This window comes from Thamnophis sirtalis, unplaced genomic scaffold (assembly GCF_051295495.1).
Source record: "Thamnophis sirtalis isolate CommonGarterSnake01/CBP01778 unplaced genomic scaffold, rThaSir2_p1.2 scaffold_5, whole genome shotgun sequence".
In the NCBI taxonomy this organism is placed as follows: domain Eukaryota; kingdom Metazoa; phylum Chordata; class Lepidosauria; order Squamata; family Natricidae; genus Thamnophis; species Thamnophis sirtalis.
In genome coordinates this window covers 222912-243342 of record NW_028261385.1, presented here as the reverse complement: position 1 = coordinate 243342, position 20431 = coordinate 222912, and the positions used below count along the sequence as shown (strand labels likewise).

General features: G+C 48.1%; 1 protein-coding gene across 1 annotated transcript in view; it reads left to right on the top strand.

Annotated features, from left to right (window-relative positions):
• Positions 1-20431, top strand: part of CNTFR (ciliary neurotrophic factor receptor) — a 308133-nt gene that overhangs the window by 267458 nt on the left and 20244 nt on the right. The window contains 2 exon segments of the mRNA XM_087715259.1: positions 12644-12761; positions 16259-16425. Coding sequence (XP_087571385.1) covers positions 12644-12761; positions 16259-16425 — 285 coding nt within the window.

Sequence of the window (20431 nt, the reverse complement as noted above, 5' to 3'; positions counted from 1 at the left end):
GGAATAGAATAGAATAGAATATGAATTAGGAAGAGAGTAGAGTAGAGTAGAGTAGAGTAGAGTAGAGTAGAGTAGAGTAGAGTAGAGTAGAGTAGAGTAGAGTAGAGTATGAATTAGGAATGGAATGGAATAGAATAGAATATGAATATGAATTAGGAAGAGAGTAGGGTAGGATAGAGTAGAGTAGAATATAAATTGGGAATAGAATGGAATGAAATATGAATTAGGAGTAGAGTAGAATAGAATAGAGTAGAGTATGAATTGGGAATGGAATGGAATAGAATATGAATTAGGAGTAGAGTAGTTGAGCGTAGAGTAGAATAGAATGGAATGGAATGGAAATTAGAACAGAACGAAATGGAACAGAAGAGAAAGTCAGACATTTGGAGAGTTTGATCCATTATATGACTTTCCTTCACACTGTTGTTAAGCGAGTCACTGCAGTTCTTTAGTTAGTAACACGGCTGTTATGCCAACCTGGCTTCCCCATTGACCTGGCTTGCCAGGAGGTCGCAGAAGGGGATCACATGACCCCGAGACATTGCAACCGTCATAAGTACGAGTCGTTTGCCGAGCGTCCGAATGTAAATCACGCGAGCCCAGGGATGCCGCAACACACTTTCAAAGTGTGAAACATAGTCATGAGTTTTTTTCAGTGGCGTTGTCATTTCGAACGGTCAGTGAATGAACTGTTGTAAGGCGAGGACTACCTGCATCCTGATAGTCTCTTGGAGTTGCAAGTGAAAAGAGCTTGAAAGTCGAAAGCCAAGAGAAAGGAAGTTCTCTTCTGTTTCCTTTTAAGCTGCTCCTCAAAGCCAAATTTCTCGGAGAAGTTGGCCGGTTGTCATTTTTGTTTGCCAAGTGTTATTTTTCCCCTCGCTTCGTCTCTGAGATACGCCTGGATGCCTCCTCAACCCCCAGCCTTAGACTCTGGGCCCTTCCCAGCCACCAGGACGTAACGCAGAGCATAAAAACCCATAAAACACCCATAAACATTATAAAAATAAATCCAGGATCAATGCGACATTAAACAATTACCAGGCGCCGTACGGAGCTGCTGCTGCACCCTCTCTGGCCACCTGTTCTCCATAAAACCATTGGAAAAGCAGGGACTTTGGCCACTTCCAAAACGAAGGCCAGCTGGGGGCCCTTTGAGTTGGGGAGGGAGGGGTGCATATTTGATGGGGGGGCAGCCATGGCCAAGGGCTGCTTCCAACTCCAGATTATTTCAGGAATAAGGAGGGCCGCATTCGCACCACGCAGATAAATCGGCTGGCTAAATTAATCCGTTTTCTGGGTTTGCCCATCTGACGAAGCAGAAAAAATAAAGCTGAGTTGGCATTCTCTGCCAACTGCCAAGAGGAAAAATAAAATTAAAAAACCTAGGATTCATTGATTTCGGAAATGCATATACTGTCGCTGTGGGAGTTAAATATATATAACTCTGGATGGCAAAAATCCATAGGGAAATGTTTTTTTAAAAAGAACCATTTAAACTAGGTTCAGGATGTTGTGTGAAGATCCGACCCAGGTCTCCTCCAGGGTAGGGGCTTCAGGGCAATAATCTGAAGAGAATCTGCCCCCTCTTCCTGAAAGAGACCCCCGGGAAGGCTCGTTTCAGCTTCCTAGGTGGGCAACGATGGTGCAAGACATTTACAGATTACAGATTTACAGAGTTAGAAGGGACCTCGGAGCGTCAGGCTTCCAAAGAGCATTCAAAATTAAATCAGAGTCCGAGGCAAAGGATTCCTCAAAGTTCCAACTGATTTAGAGAGCCATGTTGGCCCATCTGGGAAAACCCGAATCTGAAAGCTTCCCAGTTTCCCCCACCTTCCCCCACCCCGTTGAAAGTTCAAGATCTTCCCCCCATATCCACAAGTCCATCCCATGGCCCTATCTCTCACTGCCATGCTGGCAGTTCCACCCATCCAGTTCCGGTCAGGTGCAGAGGTGCAAAGACAAAGGATGACCTTGGCTTTCTAGAAAGGATTTTGTTATGGCTACATAGCATCTAACTCCATACAATCCCCTCTCCCATTTTCCCACCATAGAAAATGCATAGTAGCAATAGCAATAGCAGTTAGACTTATATACGGCTTCATAGGGCTTTCAGCCCTCTCTAAGCGGTTTACAGAGAGTCAGCATATCGCCCCCAACAACAATCCGGGTCCTCATTTCACCCACCTCGGAAGGATGGAAGGCTGAGTCAACCTTGAGCCGGTGAGATTTGAACAGCCGAACTGCAGAACTGCAGTCAGCTGAAGTAGCCTGCAGTGCTGCATTTAACCACTGCGCCACCTCGGCTCTTAATCTTAATTAGTAGAATAATGGAAAGTGTGGCAAGCCAAGGATCCAAAAGAAATGATGGTTGCGGGCCTGACCCTTTGTAGGTCATCTAATCCAACCCCCCATCCATATCTCTTCTTGGGCACAGCTGTTCTATTCCTGCCAGCTTCTGTTGCCCATGGGGGGGGGATAAAGGGGGTGCTAGCAAGGCATCTTGCACCCCTGCCCAGTGAAAGAGCAAGCTGTGAGCCCCCTCCCCTAAATGCCTTCTTCCACGGGAGATCTCTGCTCTGCTCAGGACCCCCTCGGAGGACACAGGCGATCCTCGGCTTAAAGCCATTCATTGAGTGGCCGCTTGAAGTTACAACAACACTGGAAAAAGTGACTTATGACCACTTTTCATACTTATGTCCATTGCACACACACACACCCCCGCCATGATTCATGTGAAAAAAATCCAGACTTTTGGCAACTGGCATGGACTTATGACGGTCGCAAGTATCCCAAGGTCACGTGGTCAAGATTTTGTAACCTTCCCAGCCAGTTTCCGACAAGCAAAGTCGATGAAGGAAGCGAGGTTTGCTTAACGACCACTTGGTTCGCTTAACAACGGTAGTGACTCGCTTAGCAACTGTAGCAAAAGCAGCTCGTGAAATGGAGCGGAGTTCCCTTTGCATTGATTTATTCGCATCTCATACTTCTGAACTGCCCCCCTGCCTCCCACTTAACAAACGCCTTGCTTAGAAGTGAAAATGTGGGGCTTCCGTTGTAAGTTGAGGACTATCTGTATGCTTGCTCGCAACAACGCAACAACGCAAGAGGCACCCAGTGTTTAGTGCCAGCCTTCAGACGGGCACTTCCCAGGCCCACTGGGCAAGAAAATGCCCGGGAACCCTGACTTAAAACGCAGACGCCCCCCCCCCTCGAAAACCCCTTTCTCCATCACTGCCGGCTACTCATCTCTTCCCCCTCCCCCCAAATCTGGCCTGCCTCCAAAAGCAGCATTAACCCCCCCCCTCCCTTCCTCTATTGATTGGGCTTCGCTATTTGATCTTCCTCTTCTAATGCAAAGCTCTTAATTGGCATGGGAAGGAGGGGGGGGGACAGGATGAGAGGGGGGAGGGGGGAGGGGGGCACTCGGAGAAATGCTGAGTTGGTCTCAATAAAGGAGAATATTTGTAGCTCAGGGTTGAAATGAGGGGTCCTGGGTGCTCTCTCTGAGCTTGCTTCCTTTCTTGCAGACGTTTTATTAGCCAAGCTAGGTAACGTCATCAAGGGCTGGTAAGGAGTGTTGGGGGGGGGGTTTGCTGTCAGTTTATTTCCTAGTGGCGTCCCTGTCTGTGTGTGGGGGGGGGCAGTCTGAGAAATCCTTTGCTTGAGCTCTTGACTGATGGGTCTTTGGCAGTTTCTTGGTTGAGGGGTTAATTTTCTGCTGGGGGGATTTCTTGGATTGGGGGGCCAGGAGGGGGGGGTGAAGACCGACTTCAGCTGCCACTCTGGACTTGGATGGATGAGATGGATGGAGGGGGAGGTAAGCACGAAGGAAATACAACGAAGAAGGTACAAAGAAGGGAATTTAAAAGACAATCAACAGTCACACGATTCGAGAGGGGAAGGGAACTCGTCACCCCCAGGCCTGCCGACACAGCCAGGTTTTAACGGCTTTCCGGAAGGCCTGGAGAGAGGTGAGGGTCCGAATCCCTGTGGGGAGTTCATTCCAGAGGGCCGGAGCAGCCACAGAGAAGGCCCTCCCCCGGGTAATAGCCAGGTAGCATTGGCCAGTAGATGGGATTCGGAGGAGGCCTAATCTGTGCGATCTAATGGGTCTGTGGGAGGTAATTGGCAGCAGGCGGTCTCTCAAGTACCCAGATCCAATACCATGAAGGGCTTTATAAGTGACGACTAGCACCTTGAAGCGTATCCGGAGACCAATCGGTAACCAGTGCAGCTCGCGGAGAATAGGTGTAACGTGGGTGTACTGAGGTGCACCCACAATCGCTCGCGCGGCTGCATTCTGGGCGATCTGAAGTCTCCGAATGCTCTTCAAGGGCTGCCCCATGTAGAGCGCATTGCAGTAGTCCAGTCTAGAGGTCACAAGGGCACGAGTGACTGTTGCGAGTGCCCCAGCGTTTTCGGCATCTTCCGCGTCTTCCGTGCCTAGCAGCTCTGGGGAGGCAAGTCTCTCCAATACGCCATTGGCAGGGGTATTCTGGGGGGTTCTTACTTCTTCTGGCAGCGAAACCAGGCTCCTGGACCGGAGCTCCACCTTCTTCCAGGCTATTTCTCAAGCGGACCAAGCCGGAGCGAAAAGCTTGGCAGCCATTTTCCCACACATGCGCAATAGGAATGGATGGATGGACGGACGGATAGATACATAGGGATGGATGGATGGAAACAGAGAGATGGATGGATGGATGGATGGATAGATGATAGATAGATAGATAGATAGATAGATAGATAGATAGATAGATAGATAGATAGATAATGGGTAGATGGGTAGATAGAGGATGGATGGATGGATGGATGGATGGATGGATGGATACAGATGAGGAGAACTATGGGCTGGAACTTGATGAATTTCTTGCAGATTTTTCATGACCCAACTAGGTAACATCATCAGTCCTAGAAGGGAGGAGGACTATGGGGCCCTTGGTGCTCTCTGAGCTGGGTGGTTTTCTTGTGGACGTTTCATGACCCCATCAGGTAACATCATCAGTACCATGACTGGTTATGGCCATGTTCCAAAAGGGGGGCAGAGCAGCTCTCGCCAGTTTCCTGCTGACAAAGGATCCGGTTCAGGATTCCGGGGGGGAGGACCACCCTCCAGTCTGCAGAGAGTCACGCCGGCTGATCCTTGACTGGATTCAGATTTGGGGTGGGGGTGGGGGGGTTGGAGCGCCCCTGTCAGCTCCTGTCAGCTCCTCCTCAAACCCAGAGGCACTCAGGCCTTGCATGCAAAATGGATTTTCTGGGAATTTGCGAGGAAATCCATTCATTCGTTGGGGCTTTAAATTAATTAAAGGACCCGGAGTCTTTTTAAGGGTTTTGAACGTGGGAAAACCTGCTCTGGAGCTTCTGTGGAATTTTATGCCCAGCTGCCTCTCTGGCTGCTGCTCTTTCTAACTTGACATGTATTAAAATCCTCATAATGTAAAATACAAGTGAAAATTAAGATGGTGGGGAAATGGGGAAGGGGAGAAAAGAGAAGAGAAGGTCGTGGCGTAAGGGAAAGGGGAAAAAACGTTAATTTCCAACTTTTTTTCAGCAAAATAGAAAACTAATAGTAAAGTTACAACTTTTCAACTTTCCACTTTTACTTACTGGGTAAATATTAGCCATTTCTATAACAACAAAGGGATCCGGAGGCTCAGTGGCTAAGACGCAGAGCTTGTCGATCAGAGAGGTCGGCAGTTGGGCGGTTCGAATCCCCAGCGCTGCATTATGGAGTGAGCTCCCGTTCCTTGTCCCAGCTTCTGCCAACCTAGCAGTTCAAAAGCACGTAAAAATGCGAGTAGAAAAATAGGAACCACCTTTGGTGGGAAGGGAACAGCGCTCCGTGCGCCTTCAGTGTTTAATCATGCCGGCCGCATGACCACGGAGACGGTGCTGGCTCTTTGGCCTTGAAATGGAGATGAGCACCGCCCCCTAGAGTCGGGAACGACTAGCACATATGTGCGAGGGAACCCTTTACCTTTGCCTTTTTATAGCAACAAACTAATCCTTAAATCCCCGAGTCAAAATTTCATTTTTTTCGCACTTCAAGCGCAACGTCTTGAAGCCATTTCCAAGTAGAAAAAAAAATCTGGGTACAGTATATTCTTTCCTTTGATTAAAACGGTTCGTTTTTCCTTTTTCTTCCCCATAAAGGTTGCTGGCTTTGCAGGTGGAGCCTCTTCCTTACATGGTTCCTCTTGTCTTGAAGATGGCAGACAAGGATGGGGGGGCTTGGAAATCTCCCTCCCCCAAAGAGTCTGGGGTGTGTAGCCCCTGGCCTTGTAGCCCCTGGAGGGAGGCTCTCGTTGGCATTTTTATTGTCTGGAAATTGGGGCTGTGGTTTTAATCACTCTGCCAGCTGGCAGAATCTTTAAAAGTCAAGATAGTTTGATGACCTGAACACAGCTAATCGGTTTTAGGGCAGCCATACAGGAGAGAATAGAATAGCAGAGTTGGAAGGGACCTTGGAGGTCTTCTAGTCCAACCCCCTGCCTAGGCAGAAAACCCTTATACCATTTCAGACAAGTGGTTATCCAACATCTTCTTAAAGACTTCCAGTGTTGGAGCATTCGCAACTTCTGGAGGCAAGTTCTGTTCCGCTAATTCATTGTTCTAATTGTCAGGAAATTTCTCCTCAGTTCTAGGTTGCTTCTCTGCTGGATTAGTTTCCACCCATTGCTTCTTGTTCTACCCTCAGGTGCTTTGGAGAATAGGTTGAACTCCCTCTTCTTTGGTCCAGCCCCTCAAATATTGGAAGACTGTTATCATGCCTCCCCTGGTCTTTTTTTTCATTAGACCAGACATACCCAGTTCCTGCAACTTTTCTTTATATGAGTCTTTCTTTCTTTCTTTCTTTCTTTCTTTCTTTCTTTCTTTCTTTCTTTCTTTCTTTCTTTCTTTCCTTTCCTTTCCTTTCCTTTCCTTTCTTTCCTTTCTTTCCTTTCTTTCTTTCCTTCCTTTCTTTCTTTCTTTCCTTTCCTTTCCTTTCTTTCTTTCCTTTCTTTCTTTCTTTCTTTCCTTTCTTTCTTTCTTTCCTTTCTTTCTTTCTTTCCTTTCTTTCTTTCTTTCCTTTCTTTCTTTCTTTCTTTCTTTCTTTCCACTAGGTGTTTTCTTAAAGGATTTCCAAGTTATCCTTTCTTTCCAGGGAGTGTTTATTTAAGGTTCCTACCAGCCTAGGATCGCTTGGTGGTCTCCCATCCTAGCTACACCCAGAGCTTTAGAAACTCAGCCAACCTCAGCCTAACGCTGTCACTTTTTATCAGGGGCCACCTGGGAAGTGGGGATGGGGACATTTAGAAGCCATCAGAAGTCATTCCGAAGAAAGTTAGGAGAAAAGAGAATTTCATCGGCTGCTGCAATTCAAAAAACAAGCCGCCTTGATAGAAAAGGCGTTCGACCTCACTGAGGCTTCCTTTCAGTTCTCGTTCTCCGTTACCCTTCGGTTTCCGTCTGTTCCTGGATCTTCCGTCCTGAGATTTGCTTTTTTCTTCCTTCTTGCAAAGGGCATGGAAATGGGTTCCTGGGCTTTTATTTTTTTACGGAATGCCACTTGCATTTTCTAGATTTTCGATTTCCGTCTCCTGCAATTTCTGGATGCTGATGTCCCTTCACTGCCTCTCTGCCTCAATCACGCGTACAAGAGATCGCCCCGTACTGAAGCTTGTTAGCTTAAATCAGTGTTTCTCAATCTTGGCCATTTTAAGATGGGTGAACTTCAACTCCCAGAATCCCCCAGCCAGCTAGGCTTTCCTGCTTTGCAAAGCCACCTATGCTATGCCACTTTACAAAGCATTCGGCAGGTTCTGACCAGTTCTGGAGAACCGGTAGCAGAAAGTTTGAGTAGTTTGGAGAACCGGTAAATACCACCTCCGACTGCCCCCCTCCCCAATCTATTCTCTGCCTCCTGAGGGAATGGGGATTTTGCAGTCTCCTTCCCCTGCCACGCCCAACAAGCCATGCCCACAGAACCAGTAGTAAAAAAAAATTGAATCCCACCACTGCCAATATGACCACATTTGGAATATTGCATCCAGTTTTGGTCACCACAATTTTGAAAAAAGATGTTGAGACTCTGGAAAGAGTGCAGAGAAGAGCAACCAGGATGATTAGGGGTCTGGAGGCTAAAACATATGAAGAACGGTAGCAGGAACTGGGCATGGCTAGTTTAATGAAAAGAAGGACTAGGGGAGACATAATAGCATCTTCTAATATCTGAGGGGCTGCCGCAGAGAGGAGGGAATCAACCTATTCTCCAAAACATTGGAAGAGAAGAGGAGAAGCAATGGATGGAAACTTATCAAGGAGAGAAGCAACCTAGAACTAAGGAGAAATTTCCTAACGACAAAAGCAATCAACCAGTGGAACAGCTTGCCACCAGAAGTTGTGGGTCCGCCATCCCTGGAGGTTTTTAAGAAGAGGCTGGGCAGTCATTTAGGGTAGGGTCTCCTGCTTGAGCAGGGGGCTGGACTAGAAGACCTCCAAGGTCCCTTCCAACTCTAGTGTTCTGTGTTTTAAATATTGGCTTGAGATAGACGTGTTTTGCCAGATCAGAGACTTGTGTCCGGTTTGAAGGCTGGAGCGGAGCAACATTTTTCTCTTCTGTGCGAAGATTGGCCAATGTCCGTTAGATAAACAGAAATGATGATCATCCTCTTAATATCAGTCTACTAATTGCCTAGCTTGGACCGTGGAATTGACAGACGATTAATGGAATTGTTAATGGCTTGGAAATTGAACAAGCTTGCTTGCAGGGATTCCCATCTCCGTGACACGATGGATGAATAACCCAGGAAGGCCGCTAAAAATTAAAATGCCGTTTGTTATTATCCACTTGGCCAAATGTCAGCGTTTGCAGTCAGGAAGAGACCAAGCCTGTCTGCTGGCCCGGTGGCTTCTCTTTGCATAAAGCCGGATTTCATACGGAGGAGAAATTAAGGTACTTTACAAGGTAGGGAAGAGGGGATAGAGGTGATTTATACATCTAATTTAAGGGGATTGCAAGGGTGACGGAGAATAATATTAGGATTAGCTTTCGGTGCTTCTTGGCCAGACCATCACTCCACTGATAAACATAGAAAGCTAATAATTCCACCGAAAAGAAGGGAGAGAAGCAGAGATTTGGGGAAGATTAACTTCGTTCGATAATAGAGTAGCGAGACGTAAAGAAGGCCAGCAGAACACCTCCATGCCCTGAAGGGAGCCCTTGACATGGACTGTCCGAGTGGACAATCACTTAAATAGGAGCCAGCCGTGGGCAGCAGCTGCCAAAAAAGCCAACACAGTTCTAGGCTAAACAGAGGGAGAGAATCAAGATCACGTGAAGTGTTAATACCACTTTATAATGCCCTGGTAAGGCCACACTTGGAATACAGCATTCAGTTTTAGTCTCCACGATGTAGAAAAGATGTGGAGACTTTAGAAAGAGTGCAGAGAAGAACAATAGAAGATAATTAGAATAGAATAGCAGAGTTGGAAGGGACCCTGGGGGGGTCTTCTAGTCCAACCCCCTGCTCTGGCAGGAAACCCTACAGCACTTCAGACAGATGGTCCTCCAATCTCTTCTAAAAAACATCCAGTGTTGGAGCATTCACAACTTCTAAAGGCAACTTCTGTTCCACTAATTCCTTGTTCTCATTGTCAGGACATTCCTCCTTGGTTCTAAATTGCTTCTCTCCTTGGTGAGTTTCCACCCATTGCTTCTTGTCTTGACCTCAGGTGCTTTGGAGAATAGCTTGACTCCCTCTTCTTTGTGAGAGATACTGGAAGGCTGCTATCATGTCTCCCCTGGTCCTCCTTTTCATTAAACTAGAGGTACCCAGTTCCTGCAACCGTTCATCGTATGTATTCGCCTCCAGTCCTGTAATCCTCTTTCTTGCTCTTCTCTGCACTCAGTGGTTCCCAAAGAGGCAGAGGGCGGCAGGGGGTGCTAAGAGGCAGGGGAGATGGCAGAGGAGTGCTGGAGGTGGCCCCCTCTAGAGTCTCCACATCTTTTTTTACAGCATGGTGACCAAAACTGAATGCCGCATTCCAAGTGTGGCCTCATCAAGGCCCTATAAAGTGGTATTCACTCTTCACAATTAAGGGACTGGAAGCTAAAACATATGAAGAACGGTTGCTGGAATTGGGGATCTCCAGTTTAATGAAAAGAAGGACTAGGGGAGACATGATAGCAGCCTTCCAATATCTCAGGGGCTGCCACAAAGAAGAGGGAGTCAAGATATCCTCCAAGGCACCTGAAGGCAGGGGGAGAAGTGATGGATGGAAACTAATCAAGAAGAGAAGCAACCTAGAACTAAGGAGGAATTTTCTGACAGTGGAACAGAAGCCACCTTCAGAGGTTGTGGCTGCTTCATCACTGGAGGCTTTCAAAAAGAGACTGGACAATCATCTATCTGAAATGGTACAGGATCTCCTGCTCAAGCAGGGGGTTGGACTAGAAGACCTCCAAGGTCCCTTCTAGCTCCATTATTCTGTGACCTGTGGCTTATAAGCGCAATTGAGCTTGATCCGAAAGGGAAAGGCATAGGTGTCAGTGAGGGGCCTGGGAAGGCTCGCATGATGCCCATTCAACCTCTTGATCTCGGCTTGTAATTACTGGTGGTGGTTTGTGGTTCAGCCCGTGGTAGGAGGGCATTCCTTCTCCTAACTAGTGGGGGGCATGTGGTTGACTGCTGTGGCTTGCCACCTACATTATGTGGAACAATTTACTTAATGTAGAACCCCCCCCTCCCTCCACAAAAGAAGCCCTCTTGCTTGGAGACTCATCTTTTTGGGGGAAAGAGCATCTTCGGCCCTTCCCCCATGGAAGACCCCCAACACTTAAGTCAGCCCCCAGAGAACATCAAGGGCGAAGTGGAGTCCTTGGTGCTCTCTGGGCTCGGTTCGTTTTACTGGTGGTGTTTCATTAGCTGACTAGGTAATATAATCAGTGCTAGAACGGAGGGGAGTTTGCTCTCTATTTATTGGGCTTGCATGGTCAGTGTTATTTTCTTCTTCCTTGATTAAGCTGTTGTTTATTGTTTGATTGATTGTTTGTCTGAATTGGTAGTGGCCTTATTGAGTTATTGTTTTCTGCTTCATTGTTTGTCTGGTCTTAATCCCTGCTTATCTGGATGTTGCCTGCCAGACAGAATATATTCCGATCCTTTTGTTTGCGTCTTACGCCTTTTTATGCTCTCCTTTGAGTGGTGTGCAGTCTCTATTTATTTCTCTGTGTCTGTTGATGGCTGATTTGCCTGGAAGCGCCAGGGGCCCAGAAACCCCCTCCCCCCATCTTGGATTTAGCTTGGCCTCGGATGCTGACGGTTTCCCAGCTGAAACTGTGGTTTGAGTGGGTCCATCAGCCGGGCAACTAAGAGGCCTTTGGACTGCTAGTTGGTGCTCATGGATACCATGAACATGCCGATTCTGTTTGTCTTGTAATTTCATTGGGTGTATATTTGTATTTGATGGTTTTAATGTTTCTTTATGCTGTATGCCACCCAGAGTCTCTTAGATTTAGATTTAGATTTAGATTTATTTTATTTGTATGCCGCCCTTCTCTGAGAGGGACTCAGGGCGGCGAACAACTCAAAAGGGGAAAAGGGGAGCATAGAACACAATACAAGTAGCTAAAATAGCCAAGAATCACACAACCACACAAGTCGAGAGGGGAGGGGAACTCATCACCCCCAGGCCTGCCGGCACAGCCAGGTTTTGACGGCTTTTCAGAAGGCCTGGAGAGAGGTGAGGGTCCGAATCTCTGTGGGGAGTTCGTTCCAGAGGGCCGGAGCAGCCACAGAGAAGGCCCTCCCCCCGGGTAGTAGCCAGATGATATTGGCTGGTAGACGGAACCCGGAGGAGGTCGACCCTGTGTGATCTAATGGGTCTTTGGGAGGTAATTGGCAGCAGGCGGTCTCTCAAGTGAGAAATGAGATGGGCAGAACATGAATTCAGTAATAAATAAAGTAAGTAAAAATGGATACACCCTGGCAGTCTTCAGCCTGTCTGTCCTACGTGGTGGCTGTTACCAGTGGGGGGATCCTAACTGGTTTACTACTGGTTGGCTCATGCTGACGTGCAATGCTTCTGTGCATGCGCAGAAGTGTCCGGGCAGGTGGGTGGAGCCTCCCACCACCACCACTACTGGTTCGGCTGAACGGGGCCGAATTGGGAGCAACCCGCCTCTGGCTGTTACCCTTCAACCCTGAGCTACAAATATTCTCTTCTATTGGTCACACACACACACACAACCACACACACAGACAGTCAAGTCAAAGAGCAGGCGGTTGGTTGTATTGCTTCTTAGAAGAAATTGGAAATATTCTCAGTTGCAGCCATCAGAGCCTGGAAATCTAATTCTCTCTCCCTCCACCCTCTCTCTTTCCTTCTCTTCCACTCTCTCTTCCTCTCTCTTTCCTTTCTCTCTTTCTCTCTCTCTTTTCCTCTCTCTTTCCCTTCTCTCTTTCTCTCTCTCTCTTTTCCTCTCTTTCCTTTCTCTCTTTCTCTCTCTCTCTCTTCCTCTCTCTTCCCTTCTCTCTTTCTCTCTCTCTCTTTTCCTCTCTCTCTCTCTCTTTCTCATTTTTCCCTCTTTCTCTGTTCCTCTTCTCTCCCTCTTCTCCTCCCTCTCTCCCCCTTTCCTTCTCTCTGTTTCTGCCCCCCACAGCGCCCCCCCGGGAGCCCAGCCTGATGTGCCGGTCCAACAACTACCCCATTGGCTTCTACTGCAGCTGGCACCTGCCCAGCCCCACCTACATCCCCGACACCTTCAACGTCACCGTCATGTAAGTGGGTCTTCGGACCGGCGAGAGAGAGAGGAAGCCGGGATCACACTAAGCCCCATCCGGTGGGAGAGGAGAAGCTCCCAGTGCCAACGCTTTGGGGTTCCGTCCGGTCTCCTCTCCAGCCATCTGGGCCTTGAGCCTAGAACCCCAGAGGGGGGGGGGGAAAGGGGGCAGAGGGCAATCCTGGTCCTGCCCAGGGGTCCCATTTCATACTGGGGGCCAAAAGGCATCTTCCAGGCTCCTGCCTTGTTTCCCAAAGAAAGAGACCGAGAGGGGAAAGTCGTTTTATTGCCCTGCCTTCAGAGAGCTCGGATGCAAAGGATTCCTTTCGTTTAGAGACGGAACAGTTGAGTCTCTTATATCGTTAACACATCAGAGGAGGATTAAAAGAGAAACGTTGATTGGGGAGGACGAAGGTTACTCCCCCTCTGCGTAGGAAGCCCGTTGCACGGAGTCCAACATACTACATGTCACAACACGCGTGTCCACTTAAGTCTGACGAGAGCAGGGGCACAAAATTTAAGGTGTTAATGAGGAAGAAAAAGCCAGGGGGTTATTTGGAGTGACAAACCAGGTATCAATTAGCGCTAAGAAGCTTCCTCTTATCAGAAGACAGACTCCAGACACCTCATTAAAAGAAGGATTCTTCCGTCCTATCTTGACCTGGGCAACAAAAACAGTTTTTTATCTTTACAGTTTAGCTATCAATCCGTCCATTCTACACGCCAGTCTGCAATGGCTTGATAAACCATTAACATCAATTAAAAAAGAGAAAAATAAGTCAAATTAAAATAAAAAAAACAACTATGTTAGTTAGTAAGTACGGCAATACTACAAAGACCATGTCATTGGTACTACAAAGTCCATCCTCCGGCCGGATGACCAGGAGCCAATCACCAGGCGGTGGTGAGTTCCAGTCCTGCCTTAAGCATGACAGTCAGCTGGGTGAGTTCAGGCTAACCATCCTCCCTCAGCCCAGCCCACCTCACAGGATGGTTGTTGGGGGGGGGAGAAAGGAGGGAGGGAGCATGTTGAACATGCTTGCCCCCTGGAGTGATTTGTAAAAACAATGAAGACGGGATAGAAATAAATAAAATTAGGTAGGTGGGTGGGTGGATGCAGAGGTGGGTTGCTCCTGGTTTTACTACTGATTTGCTTTGCACATGTGTGTGCAGAGTTCAAGGTCAAGTGTTCTTCGTGCATTCACAGAACAATTTACAGTGAACTGCACACACAAAGGCACTACTAAACAACATGATGGCAACGGCAGCAGCCACCAGGGAACCAGTTCAGGGGCGTGGCCAGCCTGGGTGGCTGCTGGTTCTGCGACCAAGGGCAAAATACCACTACCAGTTTGGCCAAACTGGGAGCAACCCACCTCTTGATAGATGAGACAGAGAGAAAGAAAGAGAGAGAGAGAAAGAGGGAGGAAGGAAGGAAGGAAGGAAGGAAGGAAGGAAGGAAGGAAGGAAGGAAGGAAGTCCTAAAAATGCTTACAAACCTCAAAGGAAAAGAGGCACAAAACATTAAATATTAAGTAAACAGGGATTAAATAAGTGGGGAAACCAGAATACTATGGGGTGGGAGTGCGACCTTCTTCCTAGCCCAGCAGCTGCCTCCAGAGTGGGGCACCCCAATCCGGAGCCCAGGCCAGTTGGCAGAGCCAGATTTAGAGGCCTTTCCAGAAGTCCAAAGGGTGGGGGAGCAGGTCTCCTTGCCTTCTAAAGGGTGGGGGGCAACAGCAGAAAAGGCTCTTCTCCTGGACTAGCCAAAATTCGTGACCACGGGGTAAGGGGGGCAGCAAGAGGCCCCTTCCGCTGGATCAAGTGGGGTGGCCAATTCTGTTGGGGTGAGATGGTTCCTCAGATATCCTAGACCCATATCAGAAGGGGATAAGTCCCTTTCCCCCGGGACAGCAGGTGGTTGCCAATGCTGGAGGGAGCAGCAAGACTGGACTAGACTGAATAGAATAGAATAGAATAGAAAATATGGAATGGGATAGGATAGGATAGAATAAGGAATAGAATAGAAATAGAATAAGAATAGAATAGAACAGAACAGAAAAGAGAAAAGAATATAGAATAGAATAGACTGGAATAGAATAGAATAGAATAGAATAGAATAGAATAGAGAATTAAATGAAAGTATGAGTAGGAATAGAATGGAATTGGAATGGAATAGAAATATGGAATGGAATGGAATGGAATAGAATAGAATAGAAAATATGGAATAGGATAGGATAGAATAAGGAATAGAATAGAAATAGAATAAGAATAGAATAGAACAGAACAGAAAAGAGAAAAGAATATAGAATAGAATAGAATAGAATAGAATAGAATAGAATAGAATAGAATAGAATAGAGAATTAAATGAAAGTATGAGTAGGAATAGAATGGAATTGGAATGGAATAGAAATATGGAATGGAATGAGAATAGAATAGAATAGAAAATATGGAATAGGATAGGATAGCAATAGCAATAGCAGTAGACTTATATACCGCTTCATAGGCCTTTCAGGCCTCTCTAAGCGGTTTACAGAGAGTCAGCATATTGCCCCCAACAATCTGGGTCCTCATTTTACCCACCTCGGAAGGATGGAAGGCTGAGTCAACCCTGAGCCGGTGAGATTTGAACCGCTGACCTGCTGATCTAGCAGTAGCCTGCAGTGCTGCATTTAACCACTGCGCCACCTTGGCTCTAGAATAAGGAATAGAATAGAAATAGAATAAGAATAGAACAGAACAGAACAGAAAAGAGAAAAGAATATAGAATAGAATAGAGAATTAAATGAGAGTAGGAGTAGGAATAGAATGGAATTGGAATTGGAATAGAAATATGGAATGGAATGGAATAGAGTAGAGTAGAATAGAAAATATGGGATAGGATAGGATAGAATAAGGAATAGAATAGAAATAGAATAAGAATAGAACAGAGAAAAGAACAGAGAATAGAATAGAATAGAATAGAATAGAATAGAATAGAATAGAATAGAATAGAAAAGAAAATATGGAATGGGATAGGAAAGGATAGAATAAGGAATAGAATAGAAATAGAATAAGAATATAATAGAATAGAACAGAAGAGAAAAGAATATAGAATAGAATAGAATAGAATAGAATAGAGAATTAAATGAGAGTGAGTATGAGTAGGAATAGAATGGAATTGGAATGGAATAGAAATATGGAATGGAATGAGAATAGAATAGAATAGAAAATATGGAATGGGATAGGATAGGATAGGATAGGATAGAATAAGGAATAGAATAGAAATAGAATAAGAATAGAATAGAATAGAACAGAACAGAGAAAAGAATAGAGAATAGAATAGGATAGAATAGAATACGGAATTGGAAGGGACCTTGGAGGTCTTCTAGTCCAACCCCTGGATGTGGGGGGCTCGCAAGGTGGTGCAAATAGAGGGCATCCATTCAATTGGGGATGTGTGCTTCTGCCTGACACCCCCCCCCCCGCTGCCTTTTCCTCTCCCCCCCCCCTCAGACACGACTCCCAGGAGATCGCCTGTGAGAAGGACACGGGGCCCAAGAACCGGTGCTACATCCGCTACCCCCACCTCTTCTCCACCAAGAAGTACAAGGTGACCCTGACCGTCAGCAACGCCCTGGGCAGCAGCTCCACTGCCACCTCCTTCGACGAGTTTGCAATAGGTAAGTGCCGCGGGAAGCCCCCTCCCCACTTCCTCCCCTCCCCACCCTAGGATCTCAAGGGAGGGGGGACGGTGGGGGGCTTCAGAAATGAACAAAGCCTTCCAGGAGCAGCAGGGAAGGGGGGCAGGAAGGGCTCCCCACTTCTTAAAGGCTGCAGCCTCTGGCAGAAAATCCCAGTCCCATGAATTACTAGCACCCCTCTACAAAGCCCTAGTAAGGCCACACTTAGATTCCTGCATCCAGTTTTGGTCACCACTAGAAAAAGCGAGAAAGAGGGCAGAGAAGAGCAGCCAGGATGATGAGGGGACCGGAGGCTCAAACATACGATGGACGGTTGGAGGAACTGGGCCTGGCTGGTCTAGGGAAGAGAAGGACCAGGGGAGACAGGAGAGCAGCCTTCCAGTATTTGAGGGGCTGCCACAGGGAGGAGTTGGGGGTCAAGCTATTCTCCAAAGCCCCCGAAGGCCAGAGAAGGAAGAATGGATGGAAACTGACCAAGGAGAGATTCAACCTGGAAATAAGGAGGGATTTCCTGACAGTGAGAACCATCAACCCATGGAACAGAAGTTGCCTTCGGAAGTTGTGGGAGCTTCATCCCTGGACGCTTTCAAGAGGAGACTGGACTGCCCTCTGCCAGAAAGGATGTAGGGCAGTGGTTCCCAAACTTGGCAACTTTAAGACTTGTGGACTTCAGCAGAGCTGGCTGGAGAATTCTGGAAGTCCACAAGTCTTAAAGTTGCCAAGTTTGGGAACCACTGATGTAGGGTCTCCTAGTTGTGGGGTGTGTGTGTGGACTAGATGACCTACAGAGTCCCTTCCAACTCTGTTAATCTGTTGATCTGCTCTCCCTCCCCAATCCTGTCTCACAGGACAAATGAGAGAATCCTCTGTTCTGGTTAACAAAGACCCCAGGGGGGGGGGGACCAAGAAGCCTCCTGGGGTGGGTTAGTCCTGGTGGGGAAATGTATTAGGAGAGAGGAGAACGTAGTTACTTCTTCCTGTAGCTACGCAAACTAGTGAAAAGTGGAAGCTGAACAACAGGCATAAGCTGCACATAAACAAGTCTGGGAATCCACATTGATTTCATTGGTGTAGCCTTCCAATATTTGAGGGGCTGCCAGAGAGAAGAGGGGGGTCCACCTATTCTCCAAAGCATCTGAAGGCAGGAGAAGAATCAATGGATGGAAACTAATCAAGGAGAGAAGCAACTTAGAACTAAGGAGAAACTTCCTAACAGTGAGGACAATTAACCAGAGGGACAGAAGTTGCCACCACAAGTTGTGGGCGACTCCATCAGTGGAGGTTTTTTTAAGAAGAGGTTGGACAACCACTTGTCTGAAATGGGAGAGGGGTTTCTTGCCTGAGAAGGGGGCTGGACTAGAAGACCTCCAAGTTCCCTTCCAACTCGGTTATTCTGTAACTCTGTCATTCCTGCCTCCCCCAATTTAATCTGCCAACTACTTTTCCATCAACGTGAGACTAGCTCTTAGAACAGTGTTTCTCAACCTTGGCCACTTGATGTCTGGACTTCAACTCCCAGAATTCCCCAGCCAGCGAATGCTGGCTGGGGAATTCTGGGAGTTGAAGTCCAGACATCTTCAAGTGGCCAAGGTTGAGAAACACTGTCTTAGAAAACGGCTCTTTCCACTCACCGTGCAGAGAGAACGAAGAAACGTTCAGAGAAGAATAACTCCCCGAAGGCCGTTCTCAGATAGTCCTCAACATCTGGAGCCTGCCCATTAAGGATGCACGTCATAAAATGGGTCAGTCCACTGGCCTTATTTCACTGCCTTTTGGGGGGGCAGCCATGAAGCCAACCTGGGTTTCGCTCTAGGGCTGAAAAGTGGGTTTGCTAAAAATCTGAAAGTAAATGATGGTCTTCAGCAAAATCGTCATAAAACACTCGTTTAATCACGTGGCCACAGAGGGGGGGGGTCCCAACTGTCAGAACTTCAGATCAGAGTCGTAAGTCTCCTTTTTCGGATTGGTCGTAACTTCACACAGTTCCTAAATGACCGGTCGTAAGTCAAGGAGCACTTGTGTTGGCTGGGTTCACACAACACCCTTCTCTGGGCTATTGACGGAACCCATTCCGCCCCCCTAACTTAACCAAAGAGGCTAGGTTCCCACACACAAGAAAACAAACCAGAATTAAAACTAGCCAAGCTTAGCATCGGCTCTAATGTGCCCAGACGGTGCCCCTTTTGCCAACTGGCAGCGAAACGCTTCCTGTCGCTGCATGTTTGCACTGGGGGGGGCATCTCCTGCTTCTTCCCTGGAGCAGAGGGGGCCCTTGTCTGAATGGGTGTGGGGAGACCCTTCTGGAGGGGGCTGGGATCAAGAACCCACTTCCAGCCAGGTTCCCCTTTGGATTCTCCAGTGGGAAGCCCCCTGCCTCCAGGTCAGTCCCAAGAAAATGGGACAACCTGCCAGCCAGAGGGCAAAAGGAGGAAGTGTTTTTTTTTTATCTGCAATTGCCCTCCACCAGCAATTTAGTTGCACCCCATTTCCAGTTTAAATTGCAGCAGGAAGAGGAGGGGGTCTCTTGGCATCTTGGCTGCATCTCCCTGCACAGGTCTGCTAAAGTCCCAGCTGTTGTGGCCTGTTGTCCATCGGCCCCTCCAGCAGCCAAATAAGAGGAGGAGGAGGAGGAGGAGGAGGAGGAGGAGGAGGAGGAGGAGGAGGAGGAGGAGGAGGAGGAGGAGGAGGAGGTGGTGGTGGTGGTGGTGTGGGAGTCAGGGGCAGCATCAAGGCAACATGAGGGGGAAGAGGGAATGGAGCTGGCAGAGAGGGAAAGTGGGGGAGCCTGGGCCGTCCATCAGCCCTCAGATGGACAGTCAACAGCCCCCAGGTCTGGAGATGGTTGATGAGGAAGAGGAGGAGCAGCTGGGCCCAGTGCCTCACACGCAGAAGCCCAGAAGGCAGAGGAGAGGAGAGCAGTGGAAATCTACGGGCCGGTCCTCGGGATGCAAGAGTCGTCACTGCTAGCGAAGCCCCACCCTCTCTCTGGGGGTAAAAGGCAGCTGGAGGGGAGATGAACAGATGTGGCAGACAACGATTCATCTCCCGGGTGGAGAGTCTTGTTAGCCTGCGGTGAGAGAGAAACTCTCTGTGAGGCCGGCTGGCGCTCCTAATAAAAGAAGCATTGCTTCAGCTACAGAGGGGAGCTGGGCCAGAACACCATCGCTGTCCCGGGGATGTGACTCACTTAGTGACACCTTGCAGAGGAGGTCCAGGAGAGGAACTGAGCTGGGATGGCAGAAGCGAGTAGCGTGTTGACAACAGGCCTTCGCAGGGCAGCTGCGCAAAGAGCTGAGAGAGGGCCAGAAAATTCAAAAGCCCGAACGAGCAATGAGGCCTGGGAAGGAGGCCCCCCGTTCCCACTTGGGAAATGCTCCTTGCAGGGAAAATGGGCAACGGGCAGTGGAGACTCCCTCTAATCGGGACCTTAGGTGGCAATCAGGGAGAGCGGGCGGATCAAATGCCTGTGACGAGGCCTCTAATGAGGGATGCCACAGGTACAAATCTCTCTTTGTTCTTTCAATCGGTATTTCTGGCATTGCTTCACACTGCTTTGCTCTGTTGTTATGCCTCCAAGCGAGGTCTGCGGAGATCTCCGTCCTCCGGGTCGTGGTTGTCCTAAAGGGGCTTTTTCAGGAGGCAACTGGACTTTCTGGTTTTTCTTTGTTCTTCTGGTTCTTCTTTGAAGGCGCTTCGCTTCTCATCCGAGAAGCTCCTACAGTTCTGACTGGATGGTGGGGAAGGGAAGGATTTTATATTCCTTGCAGGTAGCTGGTCCTTTGCAGCCTTTTAAGAGGGTCCTTGAGGCCACCTGGAGGTTTACCTGTGTCCTCAGGGTCACCTGAGTGGTGCAACAGCCTGTCTCTGCCTTCCGTAGAGAAGAGACAGAGGGCAGAAAACATCCTGCAGCCAAGAAGGCTCCACCCCCATTTGCACCACTCAGGTGACCCTGAGGACACAGGTAAACCTCCAAGTGGCCTCAACG